Source organism: Poeciliopsis prolifica, unplaced genomic scaffold (assembly GCF_027474105.1).
Source record: "Poeciliopsis prolifica strain line A6 unplaced genomic scaffold, Auburn_PproV2 SCAFFOLD010, whole genome shotgun sequence".
In the NCBI taxonomy this organism is placed as follows: Eukaryota; Metazoa; Chordata; class Actinopteri; order Cyprinodontiformes; family Poeciliidae; genus Poeciliopsis; species Poeciliopsis prolifica.
The window spans coordinates 13,210,228-13,238,085 of NW_026562385.1; the positions used below are offsets into that span (position 1 = coordinate 13,210,228).

The 27,858-nt window shown below is 43.3% G+C and overlaps 3 protein-coding genes across 5 annotated transcripts in view; 1 reads left to right on the forward strand and 2 right to left on the reverse strand.

The window, feature by feature from the left end:
• The window catches only part of rgs9a (regulator of G protein signaling 9a), a 19,579-nt gene extending 18,637 nt beyond the window's left edge, over positions 1 to 942 (reverse strand). The window contains exon 1 of the mRNA XM_055035146.1: positions 708 to 942. The gene's annotated coding sequence lies outside the window, so the exon portion shown is untranslated. The remainder of the gene's footprint in view (positions 1 to 707) is intronic.
• Positions 428 to 12,114, forward strand: gna13b (guanine nucleotide binding protein (G protein), alpha 13b). The gene is made up of 5 exons (XM_055035149.1): positions 428 to 858; positions 5,926 to 6,155; positions 6,549 to 6,599; positions 7,522 to 7,722; positions 8,549 to 12,114. Exons 1-5 carry the CDS (start codon positions 576 to 578, stop codon positions 8,918 to 8,920), a joined length of 1,137 nt encoding a protein of 378 aa, XP_054891124.1. The 5' UTR covers positions 428 to 575; the 3' UTR covers positions 8,921 to 12,114.
• Positions 12,115 to 13,609: 1,495 nt separating this feature from the next.
• slc16a6b (solute carrier family 16 member 6b) lies at positions 13,610 to 27,511 on the reverse strand. 3 transcript variants are annotated; one of them, XM_055035349.1, is made up of 6 exons: positions 27,332 to 27,511; positions 17,933 to 18,166; positions 17,250 to 17,393; positions 16,141 to 16,269; positions 15,156 to 16,007; positions 13,610 to 14,190 (listed from the first exon to the last, which is right to left on the reverse strand). In XM_055035349.1, the coding sequence occupies exons 2-6, from the start codon at positions 18,162 to 18,164 to the stop codon at positions 13,946 to 13,948; spliced, it is 1,602 nt and encodes a 533-aa protein (XP_054891324.1). In that variant the 5' UTR covers positions 18,165 to 18,166; positions 27,332 to 27,511; the 3' UTR covers positions 13,610 to 13,945. The 3 variants fall into 3 exon arrangements, with proteins under 3 accessions (XP_054891324.1, XP_054891325.1, XP_054891323.1); XM_055035350.1 differs by lacking the exon at positions 27,332 to 27,511 and adding an exon at positions 25,915 to 25,935; XM_055035348.1 differs by lacking the exon at positions 27,332 to 27,511 and adding an exon at positions 24,640 to 24,918.
• Positions 27,512 to 27,858: the final 347 nt, after the last annotated feature.

Below are 27,858 nucleotides of genomic sequence, written 5' to 3' on the forward strand. Positions count from 1 at the left end.
GCGCTCACGCGCTCACGCGCCACACACCACATTGCGCTGCGTTCAGGGAGAGTCTGTTTTATTTGATTTATTTATTTGTTTGTTTTATGAACTAAGCAGCACATATGTATGTACTGGACCACTGCGCTGAACCCCACTGAAAACCTCATTGTTTCTCCACCAAATGTTAATGTCTGAACTATTCTTGAGTTATTGTTGTTGTTTTTCAATGAATATGAATATGTTTTCTTTGCATTATTTGAGGTCTGAAAGCACTGTATTTTTTTTTTCGTTATGTTGACCATTTCTCATTTTCTGAAAATAAAAACTAAATTTTCGCCCGGAATTTCAGAGCCATAGATAAAAGAACAATGTTCATGTTAGTCAAATAAATACATCTTAAAAAAGTGAGGTCGGAGAAACGGATCATTTCATTTTGATTCTTTTCCGCGTTGGTGAATTTGAACAATTGTTCCCTCCCTGTCTGTTCGCTGGGGAGTGTCGAAATCGGACGACACGTGAACGCAGCAGCGGTCCAGGCTGAGCTCAGCTCTCCTCACGGACTCGCACACTGTATCGATGAAGTTGTTTCAAAGATGGCGGACTTCCTGCCGTCCCACTCCCTTTTATCATTATGTTTTCCGAACTGTTTCCTAACGAGCGGGGAGGCAGAGCAGCTGCGGAGGTCCAGAGAGATAGACAAGTGTATCAGCCGAGATAAGACTTACGTTAAAAGGTTAGTGAAGATCTTACTACTCGGAGCGGGAGAGAGCGGCAAGTCCACCTTCCTCAAACAGATGCGCATTATCCATGGGGAAGACTTCGATCAGAAGGCCAAAGAAGAGTTCAGAGCCACGATTTTTAGCAATGTTATTAAAGGTAAGGCTGCTCTGCGAAGTTGTGCTTAATGTGGTGAACGTGGCTGGTTGAGAAGTGCCAGTGCTCGCCGTGGCGGTGGGGTGTAGCTCTGTGTTGTGTAGCTCTGTGTTGTGTAGCTCTGTGTTGTGTAGCTCTGTGTTGTGTAGCTCTGTGTTGTGTAGCTCTGTGTTGTGGGAACTTTGAGCCGCGCTAGCTGCACTGATTGGGACGCTGCGGTGGAGAGGTTTCCTCCCCTCCCCGGGCTGCTGAGCCGCTCAGGCAACCCAAGAAACGCCCATGCAGGTAGATGCTGCCCTGACGGGAGCCATGGAGGAAGAAACGCCTAAAGAAAACTTTGAACTTTCATCCCGGACGCTCAGCCTGAGGTGTTTTGCTGCGGTGGTTGGACGCCGCCAGTGTTTCTCATGGCCGCCTGTTAGCGTCCCGCACGGACAGCGTGACATCACGCTGCTGCGATAAAGTGCGTGTTTACTGTAAACGCTGCTATCGCCAGATCAGATCAGCTGTCAGGTATTCATTCCTCTGTAGGTGGACGAAAAACACGACTGACCTCTGACAGCCACGAAACAGGAACCAGATCGATGTGGCACTAAAATGAACCGACTCTGTGTGAGAGAACTGGGAAGTGCTTTCTTATGCTATGCTTGTACTTGTGTGTGTGTGTGTGTGTGTGTGTAGGAGAGTTCATTTTTACTTTGTCCATCACGCAGCTCTAACTTGTCACTCTCTAGTTTTCTTTTTTCTCTCGTCTCTCCTGCTGTTTCTGGTAACTCATGGCTAAAAGTAAAGATATTCTTATTCTTAAACCTACTTATATATACAAAGTTTGATATTTTTCTTTCTTATAAAATCCCCCCAAAATAGAAAACAGCGGTTCTTCAAAAATGACAACAAAATCCCTATATAATTCGTAGGGATGTATACGATGTATCGGCAGCGACCACCATTGGTCAGTTATCATCATTTCGATACGATTATTAAAACTTGGCCGATATTAATTCAACAGAAAGCTGGTAGAAAGAAAAGAAATATATACAACTAATAGAAATGGGTGTATTATTTTTAATATTTAAATGGTGCAGAAGAGGATTTTTGTTTCTGCCAAAGCAATTCAAATCCATTTTCTTAAATTATACTTGTAAATCACAAATAAATGTTCGTAAAGTACACATTTGGTAGTAAAGAAGAGGTTGGACATATTAAGATGTTTTGTTATTGTGGGGCAATTTCAAGTTAGGTGGTTTGTGAGTTTTTGTTAAATGGGTGAAGTGATCCTCAGCCTGAAGAAGTTTGAGTTAATTGATCAGAGTTAATTGTACTAAATCATTACTTGCCAATTAATCATAAATGGTCAATTGTTTGCATTCGTGATATGAAGAGAACATCAGGTGTAGCAACAGGAAGGAAACATCACAGACATTATAGCAGTAATATATTGTTACTGCTATTATTAGTTTGAAAGGTGATTATTTTGGTGGCCCTTATTTCTAGACACACTTTGATGGAAACATTTGGGTCAGAACACACTGAGTCACCTAAAGACATTTATAAGGTGGTGTGGGCTCAGTCATGTTATCACATGAGTTTCATTCATCGTAATAAAATCCATCACACTGACAGTTTACCAGAAAGGCCCAGTATGAGATGGTGATGGGATGACAGCCTTCAACCACTGTCTCCATGTGACGCTATTACAGCTAGTGTTACAGATACGTATTTAAGTGACTCAGCAACTATTCCTAAAACATCACATATCACTTTTACATTATTATTATTACAGTCATAAATATAGTTGCGTTGACAGATGGCTAGTGTGGAAAAATAAGTAGTGGGGATTAGGCCTGTCACAATAAACAATAAATGAATTAATTGGGTGATGAATTAAAACAAGTTCAATAATTTATTGTTTTTCTCTTTCTACCAAAAACTGGACGATAAAAGTCTTCAATCTGGTATTTTGGTCTCAACTAAAACTTTCTTTAAAGGACAGCTTTGTTTCTTCATAATTCATTTTATGTGTTCATTTTGAATATTTAAATTGTTTTCCAGTTCCAGTGTTTACATTTACACATGGAGTTGAATGTTTTGAATGCTTTCTTTTCCTAACAATTATTGATTTATTTGCTGTGGTGATTGAGTGTTTATTCATCTTTGAGGATGTGTTTTTGTGTTACTATGCCTTTGCCATTATATTGCTTGAAAGTTGTCAATATTATCGTTTACTGCGATAACTTCAGGGACAATTTATCATCCAGTGAAATTTGTGATGACAGACCTAGTGAGGACGTTCAAGGTTGTGCTGTTTAAAACCATTCGACTATTTCAGCTACGCATGAATGAACCAGCTCCAGTTAAAATCCTCATTCTCAAATAGAGCAATAATATCAGCAACTTAAACACAACAGTGAGAGAGTTGGTGTTTTAATAAAATATGGGACTTTTTCTAAGCATATTTATTGTCTTTGCAGCGTTGAAAGGCACTGAATGTGACTTTCCATCAGATTAAGAACTAAATCAGGGTTTTATTAGGGATTGAACTATCTGTTATTTTAGTTATCAATTATTCTGACGCTTAATCGATTTAACAGGTGCAAAAACCTCTGCAGATTCTGGAGATTTTTTTATTCAACTACTTCAGCTTGTTTTATACAATATTAGAAAACAGAGTTTAATTACTTTTTAAAATAAAACCCCAAAACATCTGTCTTTCAGCGAACGCGTCGTCATTTGTAGCAAAGGATGAATCTGCTGCTAAAAATAAAAAAAAGCTGGACTCTTTCTGCTTGACTTGACATCAATACAGTGTAGGACTGATCTGTTTATCTTTTTGATTTATATTCAGATCTCCTATTAAGCAAAAAGGTGTTTTAATAGGAGATATTTTTAGGACATATTTACAGGTATAGGAGGATAATTTCAGTTACTATATTAGCTGATTTCAGTCTGATTAATCATTTCAGCCGCAGCCATGTCTCCTTCTTAAATGTTCTCTTATGTTCCTGCTGTGCATTCTGGGATCCTGTCTACTGGAGGACCAGCTGTTCCTGGCCTCTGTCTGCTTTGGCGTAACGTGTTTAAGTTCGGACGACGGTTTCATTATGTTGAGCCTCGCAACAAACGCTAATTGTGAAGATTTTCATTCCAAATGTTCCAGTAGCGGCCGAGCCGTCGGCCAGCATGTGCCGCGGCGGCCATCTCTGTCTGTGCCAGGCCTGATTAGATTACAGTGCTCATGATGTTAGCCAGACCTGCTGGAAATGGGCCGTCCACTGCAATATTGCATAATGCAACCTTATGGAAAATCTGTAGCCTCTCTTTAACCGCAGTGCTCATTTTTCCTACGAGATGACTTGATGCATTTCTGGCTTTACATTTACACGTGGAGTTGAACGTGTTGCACAAAAATGCTTTCTTTTCCTGATAGTTATTTATTTATTTGCTGTGGGGAGGCAATTTATTTTAATTGAGATCAACTGAATAGGTTTGTGTTTGATCACTTTTATAATGTGTCAATGCTTCTTGCTAATAAATGACAGCCTGTTTATTTCTCTCCACATGGAACAAAGAAGAACTGCGATTGCAAGTGGCTCTTGTTTGAGCTAATCTGAATATACTCAGATTAGCTCAAATCAATATCAGCAGGTTGGAGCATTTAAAAATATATTGCTGAACATTTAAACACATGAACATGTTGGATGGGTCCTCAGCCTTGGGAGTGAATGGGAGTTCAGGCCTTCTCCTCATTGGCTTCTTTCTGTCCGCAGCCTGAATGAAGGTCGGAGAAAAGCGCCGCTGCAGTCGATCACTCCAGCTTTCTGGGATGTTTGAAAAATAAACCAAGTTACTACGGCCTGTCTGATGCAGGCTGAGAGTTGGCTCACTCGGTGTCTCATTTAAAGCAAACACCAGCTTGACTTCCCCCTTTCTCAGTCAGATTAGAGCCTCAAACCAAACAATGTTTTATTTAGCTTTTGTTGACTCGTAAAAATGAGCTTGAAGGTCAGTAGTGTTCAGTTTGGCGAGTTGATCATGTATTTTGAACATCTTTTTAATTTTATGAATGAAGACAGGCTGCTCCAATGTCAGTAAATTATACCAATACTGGATTTAAAAATGAGATACTAAATTAAGTTGAGAACTTTGGAATACCTTCACTTTAAAGGATTAAAAAAAGAGAATTTGTGTTGGCATATCCCCATAAATGCTTTCATTTCAACACAGAGCATAGAGCTCTGATTTTAACATTTGTTTATTGGGAATGATAATTGCATTGCTTGATTTAAGACCTAAATTTCATCTGAACATCACATCCTGGAGATGAACATCCATCATCTTGGCGATGCGTTCAGGTGCATTTTATCCCCACTGCGTCGATGTGAGAACACCTAGTGGAGAGCCGCTGTCTCTGCAGGCCTTTCATGATGGCTCAGGATATGAACTGCAACTCTGCTGCCGTTTCCAGTTCAAAGCAGGAACAGGAAAGATCACGAGGGCCAGCTGTTTACCTCAGGAACTAAAGATACAGTATTTAGGCTTATTATTCCTGAGCTGTCAGCTTAAACCTGTGGTGGTGAGAAGCAGCTGAGACACAGAAGCCCAGTGTAAGTCAGAGTTCAGGGAGCTGTGATGTGACTGAAGTATAGCAGATTGCAGTTAGCAGGATTATTCACTGTGTTTTACCTCAACGTTTGGAGTTTTCAGTCAGGATTCTTGTGAGGACATCTTTAAACTGTTATTTAGTTGTTGTTTTTTTAGTTAAAAAATGTCAAAAGTTGGCAAGGAATTTGAAAATAAGACAAGGTTATTATGTGTGGTTGTAAGACATTTTCAACAACACTTAAAAATCAACTAAAAAGAAAAAGACATACATAAAAACGATACAATTAAATTAAATACCAATTATTTGCACTTCAATTGTTCCATTTGAATTAAAGTGTCCAAAATTTCACTTTATCCATGATTTGACACTTTTATTAGCTGAAGTTGTTAGCATGTAAACCTGATTCAGTATCCTGAATTGGGTTCTGCTTCCGTATCACTAAGAAGTTTTCCAATGCGTCCCCTCAGGTGTCCGGGTGTTGGTGGACGCGCGGGAGAAGCTTCACATCCCGTGGGGCGACCCGTCCAACCAGCAGCACGGGGAGACCATGATGGCGTTCGACACCCGATCCGCCATGGCCCACGGTCACGGCATGGTGCAGCCCAAAGTCTTCCAGCACTACCTGCCGTCCATCCGGGCCCTGTGGGCCGACGAGGGCATCCAGAACGCTTACGATCGGCGCCGGGAGTTCCAGCTGGTGAGTGCAGCACTCGGTCGCTTTGTTTGACGTAAGCCGTGTGGCTCAGGTTCACTGCTAAAAGTAGCAAATGGCAGCTTGGCTTTGGAGGAGACGGAAAGAAAAACTTCAACTCTGCCTCTGAGGATTGCACTAGGACAAACGGTGGGGTTTTTCATGTCTGGTCTGAGCTCATCTTGATATGCAGCCACGGGTCCGACTGGATTCTCCTCTCTAGCATAACACGGTCGGTCAGAGTTACTCGCTTTAGTGTAAATGGTGCGATGTGATTGGTTTGGCTCCATGAGTCACTGGAGCCTTCTGTCCTGTAAAGAAGAGAGCCTCGTCAGGTTTTTCTGTTTCATTTCAGACTGAGATAGTCTCTCTCTCTCTCTATTTCTCTCTCTCTCTTAGGGCGAGTCAGTCAAGTACTTCCTGGATCATTTGGAAAAGCTCGGAGAGTCGGTAAGTCCCACCCACACCCACCCGCGGCCCCTCCCCACCGAGCAGGACGGCCGATGGAGCAGATGGTCGTGATGACGCTTGTGTTTGATTGGAAAGAGAAGTGAAAGTGCTTTCTTCCTGTGCTTTGTGTCAGTGAGAACGTTGCCGCCGCCGCTGCGTATTCTCCCACATAGAGGAACCAAACCCTTTACTTCTGTGTAAAACAATCAGCAGAGTTTCCAGAACAGAATCAGAACAAGAGATGAAGTCATGCAGAAACTAAAAGCCGTAATGTGGTGGCGTTGCAGATAGTGGCGGGGGATTCTCAGGCCGCCGGATGGCTCCATGTTCCTGTGACTCATCAGATGCTAGAAATGAATAGGAAGCAAGTCCATACATCTTCCTGTAGCTATGGTAACAGGGGCTTGTCTTCGAGTTGTATGGACTCCGTCTGAATGCGTTTGGTGTGACGTTATCAGTCACAGTCGCACCGTGTTCAGGAACATTTATGAAGTCATGCATAAATGACTTCATAGCGCCAACAGGACATCGATGACCTTCAGTAGAAATATTAGTTTTATGCTCATGATGAGCAATTTATTGAAATAACCCTTAACTAATTTAGTAATCCATTAATCTTGAACTGTTGTTGTTAAACAGGTAACTTGCTGAGAGAAAACCTTCAGCCAAAACTATGAAGAAAATACAAAAAAGTAAAATATCTATATTTTGCATTTAAGACAACGTGAGAGCCGTAGTCTGTAAATTTGTTCTAACAAACACTCACTGCCACTTGAAGATGATTTTCACAATAAAAGCATGGCTCACAGAACAGACTCGCCGTTAGATCTGAAGTGGACGCCTCCATGTTTAAGGCTAGTTTGTTTTGTTTTTTATTGATGTTTCTCTGGACCCTGACCAGAACCACATGGTCTTCTTGCAGAACTACCTTCCCAGCCAACAGGACATCCTGCTGGCCAGGAAGCCCACCAAGGGGATCCACGAGTACAGCTTTGAGATCAAGAATGTTCCCTTCAAGATGGTGGACGTTGGCGGTCAGCGGTCAGAGAGGCGCCGCTGGTTCGAATGCTTCGACTCGGTCACCTCCATCCTCTTCCTCGTCTCTTCCTCTGAGTACGATCAGGTGGGTGTCATGTCTTATTCCGGGATGTGGGAGCAGCTGCAGGTCGGCTGCTGCACGTTCCCCTCCATCTTGTCTTGTTAAAGGAAAATGCTTCCAGTTAGCTTCTGATCTGTGAAGCTTTTCCACATTCAGAGTTCTGCAGTCGGCAGCAGCAGACATCACAGCTGTGACAACCGGTCAGGAGTCTTTAATAAACCAACTTTAATAAAGTTTTAATATTAAATCACAACCATGTGGACAACAGACGTTTTAAAGATACAGAAGTACACTAGCAGTCAAACAACAGCCAGAAATGATCAACATCCACCCACTTACATCACATGACTACTATCACTACTACTGCTGCAGCACTCTGAACCCTGACCCCTGACCCCTGACCCTACAGTCAACAGATCGGCTGAAGAACGTTAAGAAGGAAGAGGAAACTCTACAAACCTTCTTTAAATCATAAAACACATTTTGAAATAAAAGCATGAAGATAAAAAACATCTAAGTTCTTGAAAAATTATTTAATTTAATTTGATTGTTTTATATAATCCATATATCTGCATATATATATATATATATATATATATATATATATATCAGTCACATGACTGACTCAGTACCTGGCAGTCATGCCAGGTACTGAGTCACCAATCTGTGAACCACCAGATTGGTGTGAGATGTCCTGCAGTATGAAACCTAAAGGTCTCTGATAAAAGCAGAACCGCCGTCGGGTCTTCCTGTTCCTGTTTCCACTCGCATGTTCCCCAGCGGGTCAGGGTTGCGGCTCAGATCGTCAGCCGAGAACTCACGGCCCGGTTTGCACTCTGACCTCCCCCAGGTGCTGATGGAGGACCGGTACACCAACCGGCTCGTGGAGTCGCTCAGCATCTTCGAGACCATCGTTAACAACCGGGTCTTCAGAAACCTCTCCATCATCCTGTTCCTCAACAAGACGGACCTGCTGGAGGAGAAGGTGAAGCAGGTCTCCATCAGGGACTACTTCCCCGAGTTCTCGGGCGAGGCCGGCAGCCTGGCGGCCGTGCAGCGCTTCCTGGTGGAGTGCTTCCGCAGCAAGCGGCGCGACCAGCAGCAGAAGCCGCTCTACCACCACTTCACCACGGCCATCAACACGGAGAACATCCGGCTGGTGTTCCGCGACGTCAAGGACACCATCCTGCACGACAACCTCAAGCAGCTGATGCTGCAGTGATGGAGCGGACCGGAGCGAGCGGAGGAGGGGGTGATGCAGACAGAACCGGGTGACCCAGTGCCTTCATGCCTACAGTATCCCTGCACCCCACGCTAACCTCAACTCCCCTCCTGCTCCTGTTTGAACTCAGACTGAGTATTAAAGCCACCACTACTACCCCCAACTGTGACTGATGACAGCCAGCTGTGGCTGAGAGCCTCTGAAAGAGACCTCTGCAGTATTCCATCATGTGTTGCTCTGATGCTCTGACCAGTGTTAGTTAGTATTAGGAATCGTCTAATCATGTCATGTCCTCTAATCTCCGATCGTACCGATGAGTTCTATTCTCCATTCGCCGAGGGGCCCCATCAGCTCTGGCCCTTCTGGGGCCTCCGCTCAGGGCTCAGCAGGGGCCCCCTCTCTGATTTGAGGCGGATCAGAACCGCCAGGACACCAGGCCTGGACACGAGGAGACTTCCTGTGCTTGGAAAGCAGAAGTCCGGCCTCGTTCAGGCTGATGAAGTATTTTGATGTTTAGTGTGCAGAAGGTTTTTTTCAGGTTTCTAAGAGATTTTCAGAGCAGCTCAGATCAACGATGCCAAACCGTTCCCTCCTCTATCAGACCTTTACTTTGTTTGAACCACTTAAAGTGATGATGGTAAAATACTGCGGTGGCCCAGTTTGTGTTTACTGCCTGAGATGTTCTGAATGGTACCGGTACCTGACCCGCCAGGCTCTTCCTCACCCTGGTTTCCAAACAAAAGGAAGTACTGCTACCTGTGTGCTGCTCCGCGGCTCCCCCTGCTGGCCGCTTCTATTGTATAAAATGTATGTAGATCTGCCAGCCCAATCTGCTGTGGAGGTTGTTTCTCATGTTGGAAGGTTCTGATCCATTTGTTCACTCTGAACGGTTCGACTGACCTCTGTAAATCTCTGACCCGTTCTGTTGATTCTAGCTTTAGAGAGGAGACGTCACACTTTGCGACAGAGAGCACTCACTCTCACTCTTGACTCACAGCAGAGAGAGAGGAACCGGATATTTCCAAGTGTCTTCAGCGTCTTTTGGTAGCGATAAGTGCGCTTTCCATCCCTTAACTCTGTCTGGAAAACGTTACTGAGCTTCATTCAGCCTTCCTGTTATCTACTCAGTTCACCTTGAACTGCAGACATGGAGAAAATCCAACTTCATGTGCCTTCCTCTGATACGAAGGCGGCTAACGAGGAGTCCCGTTAGCCGAGTTATGGTTGGACAGAAGGACGGGACGAACTACAGGACGACTTGAAGGGAGAGTTTTGCAGATCTTTAGACGGAGCAGGCTGGCTAACGGCTGAGTGGTGTTCATGTTGCAAAGCCAGACAAGAAAGTTCTGTCCGTGTCAGGGGGAGTGCGGGGGGTTTGCGTGTGTGTAATGTGTGTAGATGAAGCAACGCTCTGTTTACACACAGAGACACTCTGTGTCCGGCCGGCTGCTCTGTCCAGAGGAGTGTCCTCTGTCTGGACTGCTGTCTCGCCATGCCGTCGGTGGCACCGACAGTGAGTTTCAGTAGAAGGAAGGCCGCTGTCCCGCCTGCCGTGTGTGACTCCTGGAGTCTAAGCGGAGATGGGTTGGTTCCAGCAGATGGCGCTAGCGCCTTGCCTGAGACGGATGGAGGTGAGGGGCGACACCTGCTGACCCGCCATGGTGTCACTTATTCACTGGGATGTTATTTACGTAGCAACTGGAGGCCATTCACACAGGAAGTGGAGGTCAGAGGTGAAGTGCCTCCCATGGCCTTCATGTATAAAACAATGTTCACTTCAACTGGTGTGATATTTTTGCTTGTTTTACAGTGTTTTTACTTTTGTATCACAGTAACTCTGAAAATACACACTTTGCATGTCGCATTCTTAGTAGGATGATCATAGGTGACGCACTGCCTCCAACCCCTATTTCCTGTTTAAATGTTTCTCAGGTTGTGTAAAAGGTTGAAAGAATGATGAAAGGCTGGTTATATAAGCCGTTTTGGCTGTTTTCCGATTGGACTTTGAAGACTCGCCTGAAGACTTGGCGATGGATGTACCTCAGCCGCTCCTTTAACAGAAGCTCACCTTGGAAATCCTGAACTGTCCCTGTAAATAAAGTGGCAGATGCTGATTCTTTTTTTTTTTTAGGTGTGGTTTGCACTAAGACAGATGTGGGAGAGGAACATCTGGTGCTGATGTTTGGACTTCTCTACGCTGAGTGTGAGGAAGGCAGATTGAGCACTCACTGATTTGGACTCGTTTCCTGCTGTTCTGAACGAGCGGCCCGCATAATGAGGCATTTTTTAACCTTAGGATATCTGTAACACTTTGTACCATCAGGGTGCTGCTTCTGCAGACTGTGGGTTGTGAACGTTGTGTGTTGTGTTGGTACCGCAGATGTGAATCTGCTGCAGCAGCTCCTTGGAGGTCTCACTCTGACCTGTTTTTGACAGAGCAAAACGCCTGATTGGCTCGTCACTCTGCTGACCGCCTTCTGAAGTTTTTATTGGGCTTCAAATCACTTTTTTTTTTTTTTTTAAGCTGGGCATGTGAAATTGGACCAACGGCACTTTCTCTTACATTAGAAGTATTTTTTTGGACTAAACTTTATGCCTTACTTCTACATGTCATGCCCATGTCTCCATGGCAACTCTGCAACCATTATTATTCTGACTAACTTTTTCTAACAACACTGAAGCCTTATGTGATGCAATGTCACACTCTGAAGGGTTACTGTTCTTCCAAACCTCCAGATGTTGCACAATATGTCTTACTGTCTCCGGTTGCCTTCTACCGTTTTCCTGTTGCTGGTGCTGAAAGTTGCCTCCTGGTTGGTGAACCTGACTCTTCAGACCCATAACTACAGTTAGAGGTGCAGAGTTCTAAGTTTCTCTGCAGTCACAGAAATGAAACACATGTCTGATTCCCCTCGGAGGGAAGTCAGCTTTTGCAAGGTCTAAGCTCTGACGCAGCACTACTCTATAGAAATGAGAGTTTTTATGCCGCCATCTTGTTTAAACTATGTTAGCAACAGTTTATTAGTCTCTTTGTCGACACACAAAATGCCATGTCTTTGTGTAATGTTGTTGCCATTTAATATTGTATTTGTGCTCCCAGTTTGGGTTTGTTCTGATAACACAGCTCTGGCTGTAAAGTCTAACTTATAATGTCTTAACCGCCGACACTCCTCAATAAATCAGCTGATTTTTAACGTCTACTGTCACTGTTGTTTGGTGTTACTGCAGTCTGAATGTGAAGGTACATACACTGTAATTCATACACACTGTATGGAAGTTTACAAATGCAAACTTCCATACAGTGTGTATTTATTTGATACAATATTTCTTTACCTATATATATATATATGTTAGTCCATCCATCCATAGGGTCGCAGCCTAAGCAGGGAGGCCCTGACTTTCCTCTCCTCAGCCACTTGTTCCAGCTCCTCAGGGGAATTCCCAAGGAGTTCCCAGAACACCTGACCAGGAGGCATCCTGACCAGGAGGCATCCTGACCAGGAGGCATCCTGACCAGGAGGCATCCTGACCAGGAGGCATCCTGACCCAGAGGCATCCTGACCAGGAGGCATCCTGACCCAGAGGCCTCTGACCCAGAGGCATCCTGACCAGGAGGCATCCTGACCCAGAGGCATCCTGACCAGGAGGCATCCTGACCCAGAGGCATCCTGACCAGGAGGCATCCTGACCAGGAGGCATCCTGACCAGATGCCCGAGCCTCAATGTGAAGGAGCAGCAGCTCTACTCCCAGTCCCTCCTGGACGCCGAGCTTCTCACCTTGTCTCCACGGGAAGAGCCCAGACCCCCTACAGACCTGCTTCTATCCGTGACCTCGTTCTTTCGGTCGTGACCCAAAGCTCATGACCACAGACGAGGGTAGGAACAGAAATCGACTGGTAACTCGAGAGCTTCGCCGTTTAGAATGTTAATGTCATTCCACCATAAATGTGCAGAGAAAATGTGCATGGCGAGGCAGAAAGTAACGTGGCTCACTGATGGGGGGGGGGCAGTGCTGAGCCCTAAAGATGCTCTTCCTCTGAAAAGACTGGAGACAGAAAGATCCAGTTGGAACAGAGTAGAACCGTTCACTCTCATTTTTGGCTGCCAGCTTTAAAAGTTAAGGGAAAATTAGAGAAACTTCTTTTTGTGAGTGATAGATATTTGTGGCAAAAGATAGATACCTTCTATCCTTAGGTAAATCATTAATTTACTGTAATTATTCAAATTAAAGTCATATGGCTTTAAATTCAAATAAGTGAAAGGTTAGCCAAAGAACTTTCAAAATAAAACAAAATCAAATGTGACCTATATTAAGTATGAGCTTAATTTTTTTTTATATCTTTGTTAAATTCAAAGCAATTTATTGAAGCACAACTATTTTTTTTTTGTTCAGATGATCTCTCTTCTGTTATAGTGATAGTATTAACAAAAGTATATAAAGATTTTAATGTCTTGTGCTGCAGCTTTAATTCTGTTGAGTTGGAGGGTTTGGTTCTGGAGTCGTTCATGTCTCTGATGGATCCACTAGGATTCTGCTGTGGTTCTGTGAGGGTCGTTATGCTGATCTGATCTCATTGGCTCAGACTGTGTTGATGGATCAGTGTTGCTGTCCGTGGTGCTGAAGGCTCACCTTACACCACAGCATCGACCAATAACTGAAATATTATTTCCAGACACCACAAATTACGCCTTATCAGTTTTTATTTATTTTTTTTTTAAAAAGAGTGGAAGCAGTTCAGCACTTCACAGGATGTAAACCGACTGGCACCTAATTAAAAAGTTGACAAAACAATTTTTTTTAAAAAAGCTATAAAAAAAACTTCACACATTCTGAACAGTTTAAATGACAAACATAATGACTGATGTTGAAGTGGCTGCAGCAGAGAGCTGCTCCACATCCAGCGGGATCCAGATCTGTGTCGTCACAAAGAGACACTAAGACGTCTGATGGTTGGAGATCAGCAGCAGCTCCCGTCTGGATCCTGTTATTGGTTCCTACCAGATGTTCTCCAGATGTGGTCGACCTCAGACGACCTCAGTCTGTTCAACTGGACTGGTTTCCATCAAGTCCACCTCCAGAAAGTCTAAAGGTTTACTATCCTGAGACACCTGCTCTTCTTCTCCTTCTTTGTTCTCGCTCCTGCTTGTTCTGCGGCACGCACCAGACTTGGCCACGCCCACCAGAGCCAGGCAGACAGCGCTGAGCCCCATTCCTGCTGCACATGAGTAAAATGCTGCTCCGTAGTTCTTGGTCATGTCCACCAGCACACCTGGAGGGTAAAGTGGAGTCAGATGTTATGGTGCGTTCACACCAAACACGTTAAATGTGCATCAAAACGTGTCCAACGCTTCAAATTCAACGTGCATCAAGCGTCTGTACTTTGAATGCAGACCCTTGATGGTGTGTTCACACTAAACACCATCAAGCGCCTGACACCACAACGTCACAACGTCAGGCGCAGCTGGTTTACATTCAAAGTTTATGTGGAGGAGCAACAGACGTGTCAGAATCTCTCCAGCCGTTGTTTCCCGTTGCCAGTCAATTCGTTATACGCATCAAACGCTCACAACGTTTCAAATCGGCCACACTAGACGCTTGATGCACCTGCACATAGACTTTGAATGTAAAACAGATGCAACTGACACACCAGTGTGAACGCACCATTAGGCTGTACACTCTTTACAAACCGGTCCCTCCAGGAGGTGGTGATGTTTTTATCTGATAGTTGTGGCCTAAAATGATTTTTTTCAAAAAGCCGTGGACAAAGTAGCAACATCTTGAAGCTTTATTTTTACCATAACATAGACTTACAAAAAAGTTGATATTGCTGACCATAACCTTCACAAAACCTGCTGTTTTTCTTTAAAAAGTTACAAATCAAAATATAAAAAACTGGCTTTTATTTCAATAATTCTGTGACTTGAAGTCAAAGTCAAAATAAACAAAAGCTGGAAAACAACATGGTGGTTGTTGGTTGTGGTGACATCACAACAAAACCAGAAAATTTAAGCAATCAATTAAAAAAACCACCAGGAAGTTGCATTAGAAGGGAGCTAATGGGACTGGTCAAAATTCAGCTGGGTTACAGTGATTGGTCAGAAAAGAAGGAAATATGGTAAACAATAAAGCGATTGGGAAAAGTTGTGATGACTGCTGAATATTCCAAGTGTGAGTGAATTAGCATGACTGGTTTCTACTGGAGGGACTGGTTAACGGTGGACGTGCTGACCATACCTGCCAGCGGCGGTCCGGCCAGGCCGGCGAAGCTCTGGATGAAGACGTAGACCCCGACACAGGCGGGCATCCGGCCGATGCCCACCACCTCGTCCTCGGCCAGCAGTGGGATGTGGGTGGAGCCCACGGTGCCCATGAAGAAGCCATAGAGCGTGCAGCACACCGCCAGGCCCCAGAACTCCCACACCACGGCGAAGGCCAGCAGAACCATCGCCATGGCGACCACACAGCCCAGTAAGACGCGGGTCTTCCTGCAACCCACCCTGTTCATCACCACCCCGATGGAGAAGCGCCCCACGATTTCAGCCACGGCCATCACAGACAGCATGCTGGGGGCCACGCTGGGGGCCACGCCCCGGCTCTTGCTCAGCTCGATGATGTAAAGCTGTGGGGCGAAAAAGCCCAGCGTGGCCAGCAGGCCGAACAGACAGTACCACAGGAAGGACGCGTCCTTCAGCATGGAGAAGTCCAGCAGCCTGGCGGGGCTCCCAGTCCCGGCCCCAGCCCCTCCTTTCGGGTCCTCCTGGACCAGGCTGGGCGGCAGTGACACCTCCTCAGCATTGTCCCTCAGGTCCTGGTCGGAGGAGGACAGGGACGTCACGCCCGAGTCCCCGGAGCCTCTGGACACGGCCGAGCACAGCGAGGTCTGGGTCTGTTCGTTCTCCAGCTCATAGGCGCTCTGCTGCTTCTGAGAGGCCGACTCAGAGTCCGAGTCGCCGTCCTCCCTCACCAAATCTGGCTCGATGCTGATTGGACGCAGGAGGACGCCGAAGACAACTACAGACGCCTGCATGACGCCGAGGACCACGAGGCAGCAGCGCCACCCGATGGCCTGTTTCAGTCTGCTGAACGCTGTGGAGACATGGTGATGTCATCAATAAGAGCCGAGGCTTAGCTGAAGCAAAACCTCAGACATTGTTATCAGACATAAAGAATCGGATCGCTGCATCCATAGCTGCAACGGGCAGAAAGAGGGAAAACTCACCGGGTGCAAAAGCAAATATGGCGAAGGATTCTCCAGAGGAAGCGATGGAGGTGACGAGGGCTCGGCGCCTGGAGAAGTACTGGGCTAGGATGGTGACCGTGGGGAGGAAGGAGAGGCAGAAGCCAAACCCTGAAGAGAGTAGAAAAGAAACAGGGGACATGACAGCCACTGGCCTGCATGGGAGGAGGGGGGTGGGTCAAAGGGTCAAGCCGGCAGGTCACTCCTTTGTCAGAGCTGGCAGGCTGCTGGAGGTGGGACAGGTTTGTTACAGCCACTGCTGGAAGACAAAATGCATGTAAAGACAAAAAAAGAGACAAGGGGAGAGAGAAGAAGGAGTGGGGACGTTAGCTAAGTTCCTCTGCACAGGAAGACGTGGAAAACATGGAGGGAGAGCTAGCAGTGAGGATCACATGCTCTTTGGTCCAAATATCACTGAAGTTTCACTTTTAGTTCTTTCTCTTCAGGCATCTCTGTGGGTCACCCCTAGAAATCTACGGAGGGTAGAGAGATGTAACTGTGTCGTGTTTCAGAGGTTCTGAAACTTTGGATCACCAGAAGGTTCTGAAAGGAACAGACGGGTCCAGTGGAGGTGAAGAAAAAAAAATTCATTCTGTACAGAATTGCAATTCTGAATTGATTCAAAATGCTCAAAAATGGATTTTATGAAGCGTTCAACTTGTAAACGTTTGCCTCTCCTATTTATGACTGTAATGCGTGTCGTACTGCACACCCACTGGGTCACCACAGGTGCTTTGAAAAATTCTTTTATATTTTTTATTTAAGAAAAGGCTAAGCTAATGCTGGTCATTTAAGTTGCACAATTTGATGCACAAACCTGTTTTTGTTTAAATATAAACTGGTGAAATGTAATACATCAGCTTATGCATTAGTTTTGAACTATTTTATATTGCAAACTCAGAGAATAGTTTTGAATAAATGTTTTTTTAAACAGAATCTCTAAACCATTTGGTTTCTCTATGGAAAATCATTTCTGAATGGAATCAAATCACGAGACACCAAAAGATTCACAACACTGCTAGAAGTCCCTTCAAACACATGATTATACATAGACGTAGATTTATATCTACGTGGATGGATAGATTGATTACCTGAGATGATGCCGACAGTGACGTACATCTGGTTGATGCTGCTGGTGAAGGTGGAGCAGATCATCCCCAGACTCATGAGGAAGCCTCCCATCATGACCACTGGACGGTAGCCGAAGCGGTTGCTGAGCAACGAAGCCACAGGGGCTGCGGGTTGAAACACAGTAAAGTGTACATTTGATTATTTGTAGCAAAGCATGCATCCGCAGCTACAGATAGACTTATAAAGTGTATCTAATGAGAAACGCTCAGGCCCTGCTGCTTGACTAAAATCAATATGTTTGGACTGACTGGTTAACAGTTGGACAACAAAAGGTTTATTTTACTGAATGTGAACCAGGTGAACAGATTCACAGACAAAGGTTTGTTTTTTATCTTTAATGCAAAATGTATATCTTTCTGTAAAGTTTTAACTTAATTACTATTTCAACAAATGGACTTTTTAGAGTCTGGATACTCCAGATCATTTTCAAATGCAAATAATTAATCAATTACTAAATTAGTTGGCAATTATTTCAATAATCCACTGATGGCAATTAATCCGATGAATCATTTCAGTCCTGATCCAGGTTCTCTGACCCGTTCTTGTCTCGTTGTTCGTCCGTCTGCAACCATTCCATGCCTTGGTCCCTAAAACAGAAACACCAGCAGGATACAGGAAGCTCTGAGTCACCATGGAGACCAACCTGTGAAGGCAAAGATGAACGCGGAGATGGAGATGACCCAGGAGACACGGCTGTTGCTCTCCCGAAACTCCTCCATGAGATCCTGGAGGAACACTCCCAGGGTCTTGAGGACGCCATACGTGTTGACCTCCACCATGAAGAAGGTCACGGCCACGGCCCAGCCCCAGCCTCCGTCCGGCACAGCCGGGTAAACATTTGGACCCAAGCAACAAGGTACTCTGGGAGTCTCCATGGCTACAAGAGAGAAACACACACAACAAAATCGCTGAGATGGGTTCTGGGGGGGGGGGGGGGGTGTCTTTGTCTTCTACAAATTGTTCATGTTCGTTTTCTATCGATTTTCTGTGTAAAAAAACAAAAAAAACAACAACAAATCCAGCAGATTGCCTTCCAGCCTTCTCTCCTACTGCATGAACATGTTGCAACAGTGGAGGGGAAAAACTTCCCTTTAACAGGAAGAAACCTCCAGCAGAACCAGAACCTGACTGTCTGCCACCACCAAGCTTTCTGATCAACCATCAACTGAAATCAGGTGAACTGACGCGGGGAGCCCTCTAAACATGTGGACCAAGAGGAACAAGGATGAGAACAAATAGAAAACATTCTGGAAAAAAAGGAGGATTTTCTGATTTGAACCTCACAGCGCCCCCTGGAGGTCGACCTGGTTGTATTTATACCAATTTGAATTGGAATACAATTTACCAGGGCAAATACAAATGAAAATCGTTTTTCAATCATCTGAAATTCTCAAAAGTTACAAAAATTTCATTTCTTTAAAATTGGACAGATACGATGTGACTGTATTAATATCACTTTCTATTTCATCGATTCCTGTCTAACTATTGTTGAAATAAGAATTTTAAAGTAGCACAATAGTACATAAGTTAACTTTTAGGTTAAGATAAACTTAGATACAGATCCAAACTGGGACAGCTGGTGACTCTCAGAACTTACAGAAATTCCTAATCAGAAAACAGTCTTAGACTCCTTGAATCTCTTTACATAGGGAGCCTGTCTGCCAGGCAATTAACAAATTCCTGAGCATGGTTCAAAAGTTCACTAGGATCTTAAAACTTTTTATAAATAATTTTATCTATATTAGAATTAACTATATTTCTTTAAGCATGTTTTTAAATAGTTACTTATTAGATCCAAACTTATAGTCATTATTTAGCATTACATTGTGTGCAAGCTTGGTTAAAAATACAAACTACTTTCTTGTGAAAACATTTTGAGGCAGAGATAGCGCTGCAGCTGCAATCATATATCAAACTGGACAGCGGCTGGTACGAGAAGGGTTTTCCGTATATCTGCCTTTGGGGCTCTTTAGCAGGAGGTAATAAAATTAACATTGAGACAGCCCACACAAAGGAAAAGAACACACCTCCTAATGCATATATTTAAATGAGGAGAATACGCAGTCTATAAAAATGGTTTGTTTCACAGCAGAAGTTGGAATCTCTTTGTGCTGAGTGAGAGTTTCCCGGAGGATGCATCTTCTGTTATTCTTTTGTCTTTTTTTTTACTCAGTTCTTTGTCTCTGTTTTGTAATGTCTTGGACTTTTGCTCTAGGTGAGATGCTTATTGTAAAGTTCTTCTTGGATTGAATTTCTCTGGATAAAACTCCTCCATCCACCCCTTTACCTGACACCTGACCATCCGGGCAGTCGCAGGCAGATGCCCGGATGGTCAGGTGTCAGGTAAAGGGGTGGATGGAGGACGAGTGTGCGCTTCAACACTTGTCATTGCCGTGGCGAGGAGGGACATTGAGCTCTGCAGTGTCCCCATGGGCCGTCATCATCTGCTGAAAGACGATGTGTTGTGTGTCCTGCTTCCTGCACACCCCCACATGCTGCAGTGGTCTCAGGACATGGTGGACTTTGACCTCACAGTTCAGTTTATGAACACACCCCACAGAGACTTGTGGAGGAGGGGATTGATGGGAAACTCCTGATCACATGAGAGTTACTGGACATTTGTTGTCATTTTTGGTGGATGCTGGAGCCACCTCTATGAACACTGTGATGCCTTCGACATGCATTCTGCTGTGACTGTATATTCTGCGGCTTGCACTGCTGAACTGTTTTTGCTGCAGCCGCTGGAGGAACACCCCTCTGGAAACCCTCGACCCAGGCACTTACACCTACGGGCAGAAGTCTGACCTGTCTCATGTCATTCTGTTTTTAGGATATAACCAGTCTGAATGGTATCAGGAGCAATTTGAGGGAACATTTAGTTGGCAGGGGCTGGACAGTGGTTTCTCAGGTTATTTTGTGGCACCAGAGAGTGTTGCTGCCGCAGTTTGTCTGACTGTGGTACAATTGGTTTAACATGCAGGACGAAGCAGTAACACATGTTTCTTTGGTTCTGTAACACAGCAATACAGTTCAGGACTTAGGTGGTGTGGTAAAATGCCTTTTATATGTTTTGAATTTGAACATTATAGTTTCTCCTCCTCTATTTTTTCTCTCCATCGACTGACACGTATAAAATATAACAAACAAGAATTGTCTGGGTAAACACTGGTTTTGGGACGTCTTTTGCTCCCTCGTTATCACGGTCTGTTTGACATCACACCAATCACATTTGGTTTTACAACCTCGTCCTCCCATTTGATTTACAGCAATTTCTGGAGACAGGAAGATAGGACAACTGGCAGGACACATGATTTGTAGAAGACTGCTTTGACTTTGTTAACCTTGTAGTGCCGGTCAGTACTTTTAGGTTCCTCTCTGACTTATATTTTTATGTTGATTTTGATAGCGCTTTATTTAGTTTTTCCCTTGCCAGGGTTGTAGAGATGTGTTTTCTTTCCCTTACACAAGGTGACCGTTTGTGGGATGTACTTCTTCCACAGACGTTTGTTTTTTTATTTAGGAATGTTTAATTTGGTTTTGTAATGGTACTTGGCTAGTTGTCTATTTTCAGTAGATGTGATTTTGATTTAGTGTGTTGATAATCTCCTGCTATCTGCTGCTGCTCATTATAATTTGCCGTTTAATTTGGATTTTTCTATAACAGAACTGATGTTCTTAGCAGTTCTGTTTCAGAAAAAGGGGGAGAGCAGATAATTCTCCAGTAAAACATGAGATTGAAATGAGAGAGCTGCAGAAAGCATTGCTTCTGTGGTGATTCATGCAAGGACCGTTGATGCTTAGCTATAAAAGTTTGTAAATGGTAAGTATTTTGATTGAATAGGTGGAACAGAACCACGTGGTAAAATCATTCAACATCAACAGAGTTTCGCCAGAAGAACTATCTATGTGGAAGGCAAGCAGAGCCATCATGAGATGACATCTAATTAAAGAGTATGTGCCATACAGCCCGCACATATATACAAATATGCACATCAATAACTTATTTTTGCAGCTTAAACGGAGACTGTTCATTGTGGATGCACATGTGTGTTTCTTGTCTAGGTTGACATGCTTTCAAATCTATTTTCAGTCAGACGTTTTCTCGGGATAAATTTTGGAGTGTATTTTAATTACAAATTTATTTATTATATTCTTGTACTTACTTTAATAGTTTATTTGAGTTAGAAGTAAGTGCTTGATTGCTTAATTTTCCGATACACTGAACAGATAGAAAATAAATGTCACTATAGTAATCTCTGGCCTTGGCCCATCATTTTTGTGTGTGGTGGCCCGAGTCATGAGAGAAACCGTCACAGGTCCGGTTGATAAGGTGATTCTCCCCGAAAATATTAGAATTAATGTTTCTTTTCAGGTAACACAGGGAACGACACGGGTAGGTTTTCACAGGTAGGTATTGAGGTGTTTTGAAACCATTTCTCAGGATGTTTTTATATACAAGCAGTACAATTAACTGTCACAAGGATTTGATTACTTATTAGATTCCAGTGATGGATTCCAGGAACTAATGAGGTAGGTTGATGCTACATTTCAGGTATCAGGATCTCCAGGAAGTGGAACAAAATCCTGGGTTTGAATCATTTTATTTTTGGTACAATATATTATCCATAAGTTGCAGGCAAACGTGGGGATTGAATGGAACAAAATACAAAATTGGCTAAAATCTGTGCACAGACAAAATTTTAATGGGGTAGTTGCAGTGCCTGCTATATTGTCTGTTGCTTTGTTGTCTGTTAGGATGTCCATTAATAAATTTACAGGGCTTTTCTCTTCGTACGAGCATGAGATCAGAAGATTTCCAGGGCCAGCCGTCAGAACTCCCAGATGGACAGGTAACCCTGTACATTTATCTCATAAAAGATTTGTTTGATGAGTTACAGTTAATAGCAGCAGAGTTTGTGGAGTACCAGGGGTCACAGGAGAGGTCGGAGAAGAGATCTGCATCAGGATACACCTGAATGAGGCGGAAGGTCATCAAAACGGCAGTAGTCTGACTTCTGCTTCACTGAGCTCTACCAAGTCATGGAGAGGACGTCCGAGCCGCTCCGACTGACAGTGTGGATGAGAGACCTGGTTCTGATGGGGACAGCAGAGGATCTTCAGTTCGCATCAGAAGTGGAAGAGCGTTTTCATCCCCAGTTCTGACCCAGAGGAGGAGCCACACTCAGGGCCAGAAGTATAGCAGATTTATTCTTGCTATACGTTCTGGTTCCTGGAGTTCAACGTTTTGAGGCCCAAAAACAGGCATAATAATCATTTTTTGGGTTTCTCTGATTGAATGAGAGGATGAAATCCCTCCATTACACTCACTGTGTTGGCATAATAATCCAATATTCAGTGAGCTTCGCATATTCAGGATGGACGCCTGCTAAAACTGTCGGGTTCAAGAGGAAAGGAGTTGCCGATTATTGCGAACTGTTGCGAACATTTCTTCCTATTTTTTCTCCAGAATTTTTAATTTTTCTTCACCAAAGATTTTATATCTTTCAGGAACAATCAATGGACACGAAGCAACATAAAGAAGTAAAGACATTATTGTTTAATATAAGTGTGTGACTGTATGTATTGGTGTTATTTTTCTCTTCACAGCATTGTTGTGTTTTTTCTGTTGTAGTTTGTACTGTTATTATTTTTACTGTTATTTTAATGTAAGGTTGGATGTTTTTTTTACTGCTTTTAGGTGACAGGAAGTTTTTTTGTGTTTTTGTGATTTTGTATTGATGTTCTGTGATGTATGTTTTTCTTCTTTTTGATGTGACTGGGGGATCAAGTCTTGTTATTTTTGGATGGTGGAGAAATGGAGCTTTTTGGGTTATGTCTGTTGGGGGAATGTTAATCTTTCTGTTAAATCCTTATGTGTTTGCTCCCAGGTAAGTATGGTCATACTTTAGGTGATCTCTTTTTTAAAGAGATCAAAAGGGGGAATGTTGAAATAAGAATTTTAAAGTAGCACAATAGTACATAAGTTAACTTTTAGGTTAAGATAAACTTAGATACAGATCCAAACTGGGACAGCTGGTGACTCTCAGAACTTACAGAAATTCCTAATCAGAAAACAGTCTTAGACTCTTGAATCTCTTTCTCTTTACATAGGGAGCCTGTCTGCCAGGCAATTAACAAATTCCTGAGCATGGTTCAAAGTTCACTAGGATCTTAAAACTTTTTATAAATAATTTTATCTATATTAGAATTAACTATATTTTCTTTAAGCATGTTTTTAATTAGTTACTTATTAGATCCAAACTTATAGTCATTATTTAGCATTACATTGTGTGCAAGCTTGGTTAAAAATACAAACTACTTTCTTGTGAAAACATTTTGAGGCAGAGATAGCGCTGCAGCTGCACTCATATATCAAACTGGACAGCGGCTGGTACGAGAAGGGTTTTCCGTATATCTGCCTTTGGGGCTCTTTAGCAGGAGGTAATAAAATTAACATTGAGACAGCCCACACAAAGGAAAAGAACACACCTCCTAATGCATATATTTAAATGAGGAGAATACGCAGTCTATAAAAATGGTTTGTTTCACAGCAGAAGTTGGAATCTCTTTATGCCGAGTGAGAGTTTCCCGGAGGATGCATCTTCTGTAATTCTTTTGTCTTTTTTTTACTCAGTTCTTTGTCTTTGTTTTGTAATGTCTTGGACTTTTGCTCTAGGTGAGATGCTTATTGTAAAGTTCTTCTTGGATTGAATTTCTCTGGATAAAACTCTGAATATCTGAAGTCTGACGTCGTATGATTGCTCTTTTCTCTCTGCACACTTACACAGACACAGGAATTCGGGACAAAGAATTAATTAACGAGCTAAATCAAGTTATTCCTCTTTTTAATTCTTAACACTATACAAAACATTTGGATCTTTAATGGAGCGTTTTCACAGAGCCTCGCGTGGCATTTGGCTCAAAGGCCTGTTCTCACATTTAAACCGGATTAGTGGCTTTTTTTCCCCCCTGTGTAGTGAAAAGGGCCGGTGATGTGTTTGTGTTGTCCGCAGTGCAGAGGCGGAAGGAGGAGGGCTGTCAGGGGTTTCTCAGCCGCCGCTGCTGGAGGCTCGACTCCAGCCTCAGGCTGCAAACTTACTGTCCGTCTCTCACCACAGAACAGGAAGAGCCCAGCAACACGCTGAGCTCAGCCGCTGTGACATGACTTTTAACTGACTTTTAAATGTCTCAGTGAACATAAATGAAAAGACAATAAATGTTCAATTTAATCAGTATTAAGTAAGTTAATTTCCCCGCAAGACTTGCGTTTGTAGTGAAGGTGGCGGTCAGCCGCTGCCCTGTGGTCGGGAGTTGTTAGCATCCAGCATCCAGTTCAACATGAACACTTACCGACAAGCTGACCGCAGCACCTCCTGGGTCCTCTGGACTCTGTTACTATTATCCGCTCGTCATTTTGGCATCATTAAGGTCTCTGTAGATGGTTATTTTTCTTGTAATTAAAACAATTACGGTTAAAAAAGAATTAGCGCATCTAAAACTATTCCCATATGTAGATTTTGTTTTGTCCGGAACTATTTGTTAAATATAACTTCCTCCGTGACTGACGCTGTTCCGCAGCAGCATCCTTTGTCTTCAGAGTTATGTCTGTCTGTCTCGGCAGCTCTTTACCGGTTCAAGCCGGTATTCAAACACGAGCACGCGGGTCATGAACGCGCCGTTATATCGTTCTTCATTGCGTCTGTCTCGCTCTCACGCGCGCTCATCTTCAACGTGCCGCGAGCCGAGCTGCGGCTCATGTTGCGTTCACGTTAACATGAAAATATAATGTCTCACTCTACAAGAAGACCGACCGACCAACTGGAGCTTTTATCAGACACGAGGGGGGACATGGATGCTATTTCGCGTGTTTGCGTCCAAACGAGAACCAACTCGGGGATTTTTTTTTTATAATGTAGAAGAATGTAACTTATGAAATTTCGCGATTGAACTTGAAGGCAGCAGCTCCAGGTGGTGCGCGCGACAAAGCCCGGGCTGGGAGCGCTGCGCGGCGAGGATGGACAGGTTTGTTCCAGTCTGGAGGAGGTTTGGAGGAGGTTTGAGACAGTTTCCTGTTTGAGAAAGATTCCAGCCTGCTGCGTCTGTCTGGGTTGTTTAAAAAGATTCTGATATCACAAATTTATTTTGCATTTGAATGCAGCTATAGAAAACCAAAACATTTGATACATCAACTTCAGAACAGCAGAATGAAGTCAGGTATATCTAAAATGACTTGGGTTGTAAATATTAAGAACTTAATTCAATCTATTGAATAAATCTAAATGTATCAATATTTCTTGCTGACGCTTTTAGAGAATCCTTTCCTCTCTTGTTACTAGTTTGAAGCAAAGCCAGACAATATTCCAATAATAGTCATTCTGCAGGTTACTGGTGGCATCATTTTGTTTTAAAATAAGATTTTAAAATATTTATGCTGCTCTTGCCTAAGCTGAGTTTGTCCTAAAAGATGAGTGCAACGATTATGTAAGCACCCAGCCTTTAAAGAAATAAACACAAACACTCCCAAGTTTCCTTATGAGCAACTTTTAACTTTGCAAATTTTAATGCTGATGATGCATATTTGTACTAACTGAGCAGGTATTAACACGTCTGATGCAATTGACTTACCTTTTTGTCAGGTCACTCAGTGGCACTGCTGAGGAATGTTCACCAGCATGATATACCACTCTGAAAGAAGCAGGGGTGTGTCTAAGATAAGGCTGGACCAGGTCCTGCCCTAAATCGTAATAGGGCACCGCAGCACGTCTTTATCAATGTGAAAAAATCATTAAGATGCTGCAGGTGGCGCATAATGCTCACCAACGACATAATGCATTTTTAAAACAGAAACCACAGAGCTTTGAGTAGGTTTGTGACAAAAGCAAGTGACGTCTGCCTGAAACTTGTCTCATATGGTCTGAATGTCCCATGAATTATTCAAGGGGTGATGGATGGATTGACAGGCAGACAGATCAATGTCTGTTCTGTGTAGCCAATGATGCCACTATAGTTTACACACGTTCAAAGTCCAGCAGGCTACAGTGTCTGATTAAAAGACTTATGTAATCCAGCACTGACCGGATCCAGGAAGATGCAAAAAACATCTTAACCATTCTAGCTAATCTCTTCAAACCTGCTTTTTTCAAAGTCAACATTTGCACAAGTCTCATTTTTTCACCAGATATGTCCAACTCCCCGAAGATGTTTGATTTCATTCTATGCTGCGTGTTGCGCATTTCTTCTGTCAAGCTGTGTGTGAAAATCCAGCTTGCCAGAGGCGGCTCTCAGGGCGCCCGGTTCCAAACAAAGAAGAGAGCACCTCAATATGCAGCAGAAAGTCAAGTTTCTTCTCACTCTGCTGCAAAGATCTTTGTTTCTCACACAGCAAAAATGTTGGAGGTTTCAGAATAGAAACCAAACAGCCTGTGTGTATTGTCCCACAAAGAGGAAATTCACGTGTAACAGCAGCAACAGATTATCAGGTTCACACAAAGAGTTCCTTAAATGTTGCAAAACAACATATAAGAAAATAAGATTAGAAATAATGATAATATTGTACAGTTGTTAGAAATGGACATATAGGACTCATGAGCCAAGAGATTTGCAAATGGGTTGGATCACTTTTTCAAAAGTCTCCACAGTGTGCATGTATATTAAACAATGAAAAAGATAATGACAAGTTTACAATGCAGTTTATCGCATTGTAAACGGTGCAGAAGAACAGATGTTATTTTAGAAATGAGTAAAAAAAACAGAGCTACTGTTTGCCTTCTGTCCTCGCATGCTGTCTGTCCAGTTGGATGGATTCAGCCAACAACAGTGGCTACCTCAACTACAGATTTGTATGAAGTTGAGCAATTTCATGGCCGGCTTTGTAGGCTGCGGTCTACTAGTTGCTCGAGCATCGCAGGATGTCAGGACCTTGCAGCTTTCAGTTGAAAGCAGCAAAGCAGAAATGAGAACATGTCAGAAATGAAAGCAGTGGACTTTAGAGCTGCTGGAGCAGACAGTGGATAAGAGGATTCAGCAGGTAGAAACAGCTTACCAATCAAAATGCCAAGTCTGGCCTGGATGGGAAAGTTCTGCGTGGATCAAGGATATCCTATGAAACGCCCGTAGGGGAAATGTCTGTAATTAGGCGAGACTTCAGCTACACCCTGAACTCTGGAGAACACGACGCAGACAGAAATATCATGCCAGCAACTGCAAACTGAAGAACCAGTGCTGCTGCAATCAAAAGTCTGTGCAATACTTTGCCCCACTGCAGATAACAAGAACCGGGCAAAGTTAATTACTTTGAACACGTCACAAATGTCCAACCTCTGCCTGTATACCAGAGAAAAAACTGCTTTTTTGTTGTTTTTTTTTAACAATGGGACATCTTTAAAAGTGAAAATGTGCCCGAGAAAAGTATTCACCCACTTTTTGATATTTTACAGTTTTGTTACTTTTAGAAATCAATCATGATCAACAATTGCCTCTTTCTAAACAACAAAAATGTTTTAATGTCAAAGTGAACAATGTAAACATCCAATCACTGTATGTTTACACTATACAGTAAACATTCAGTTT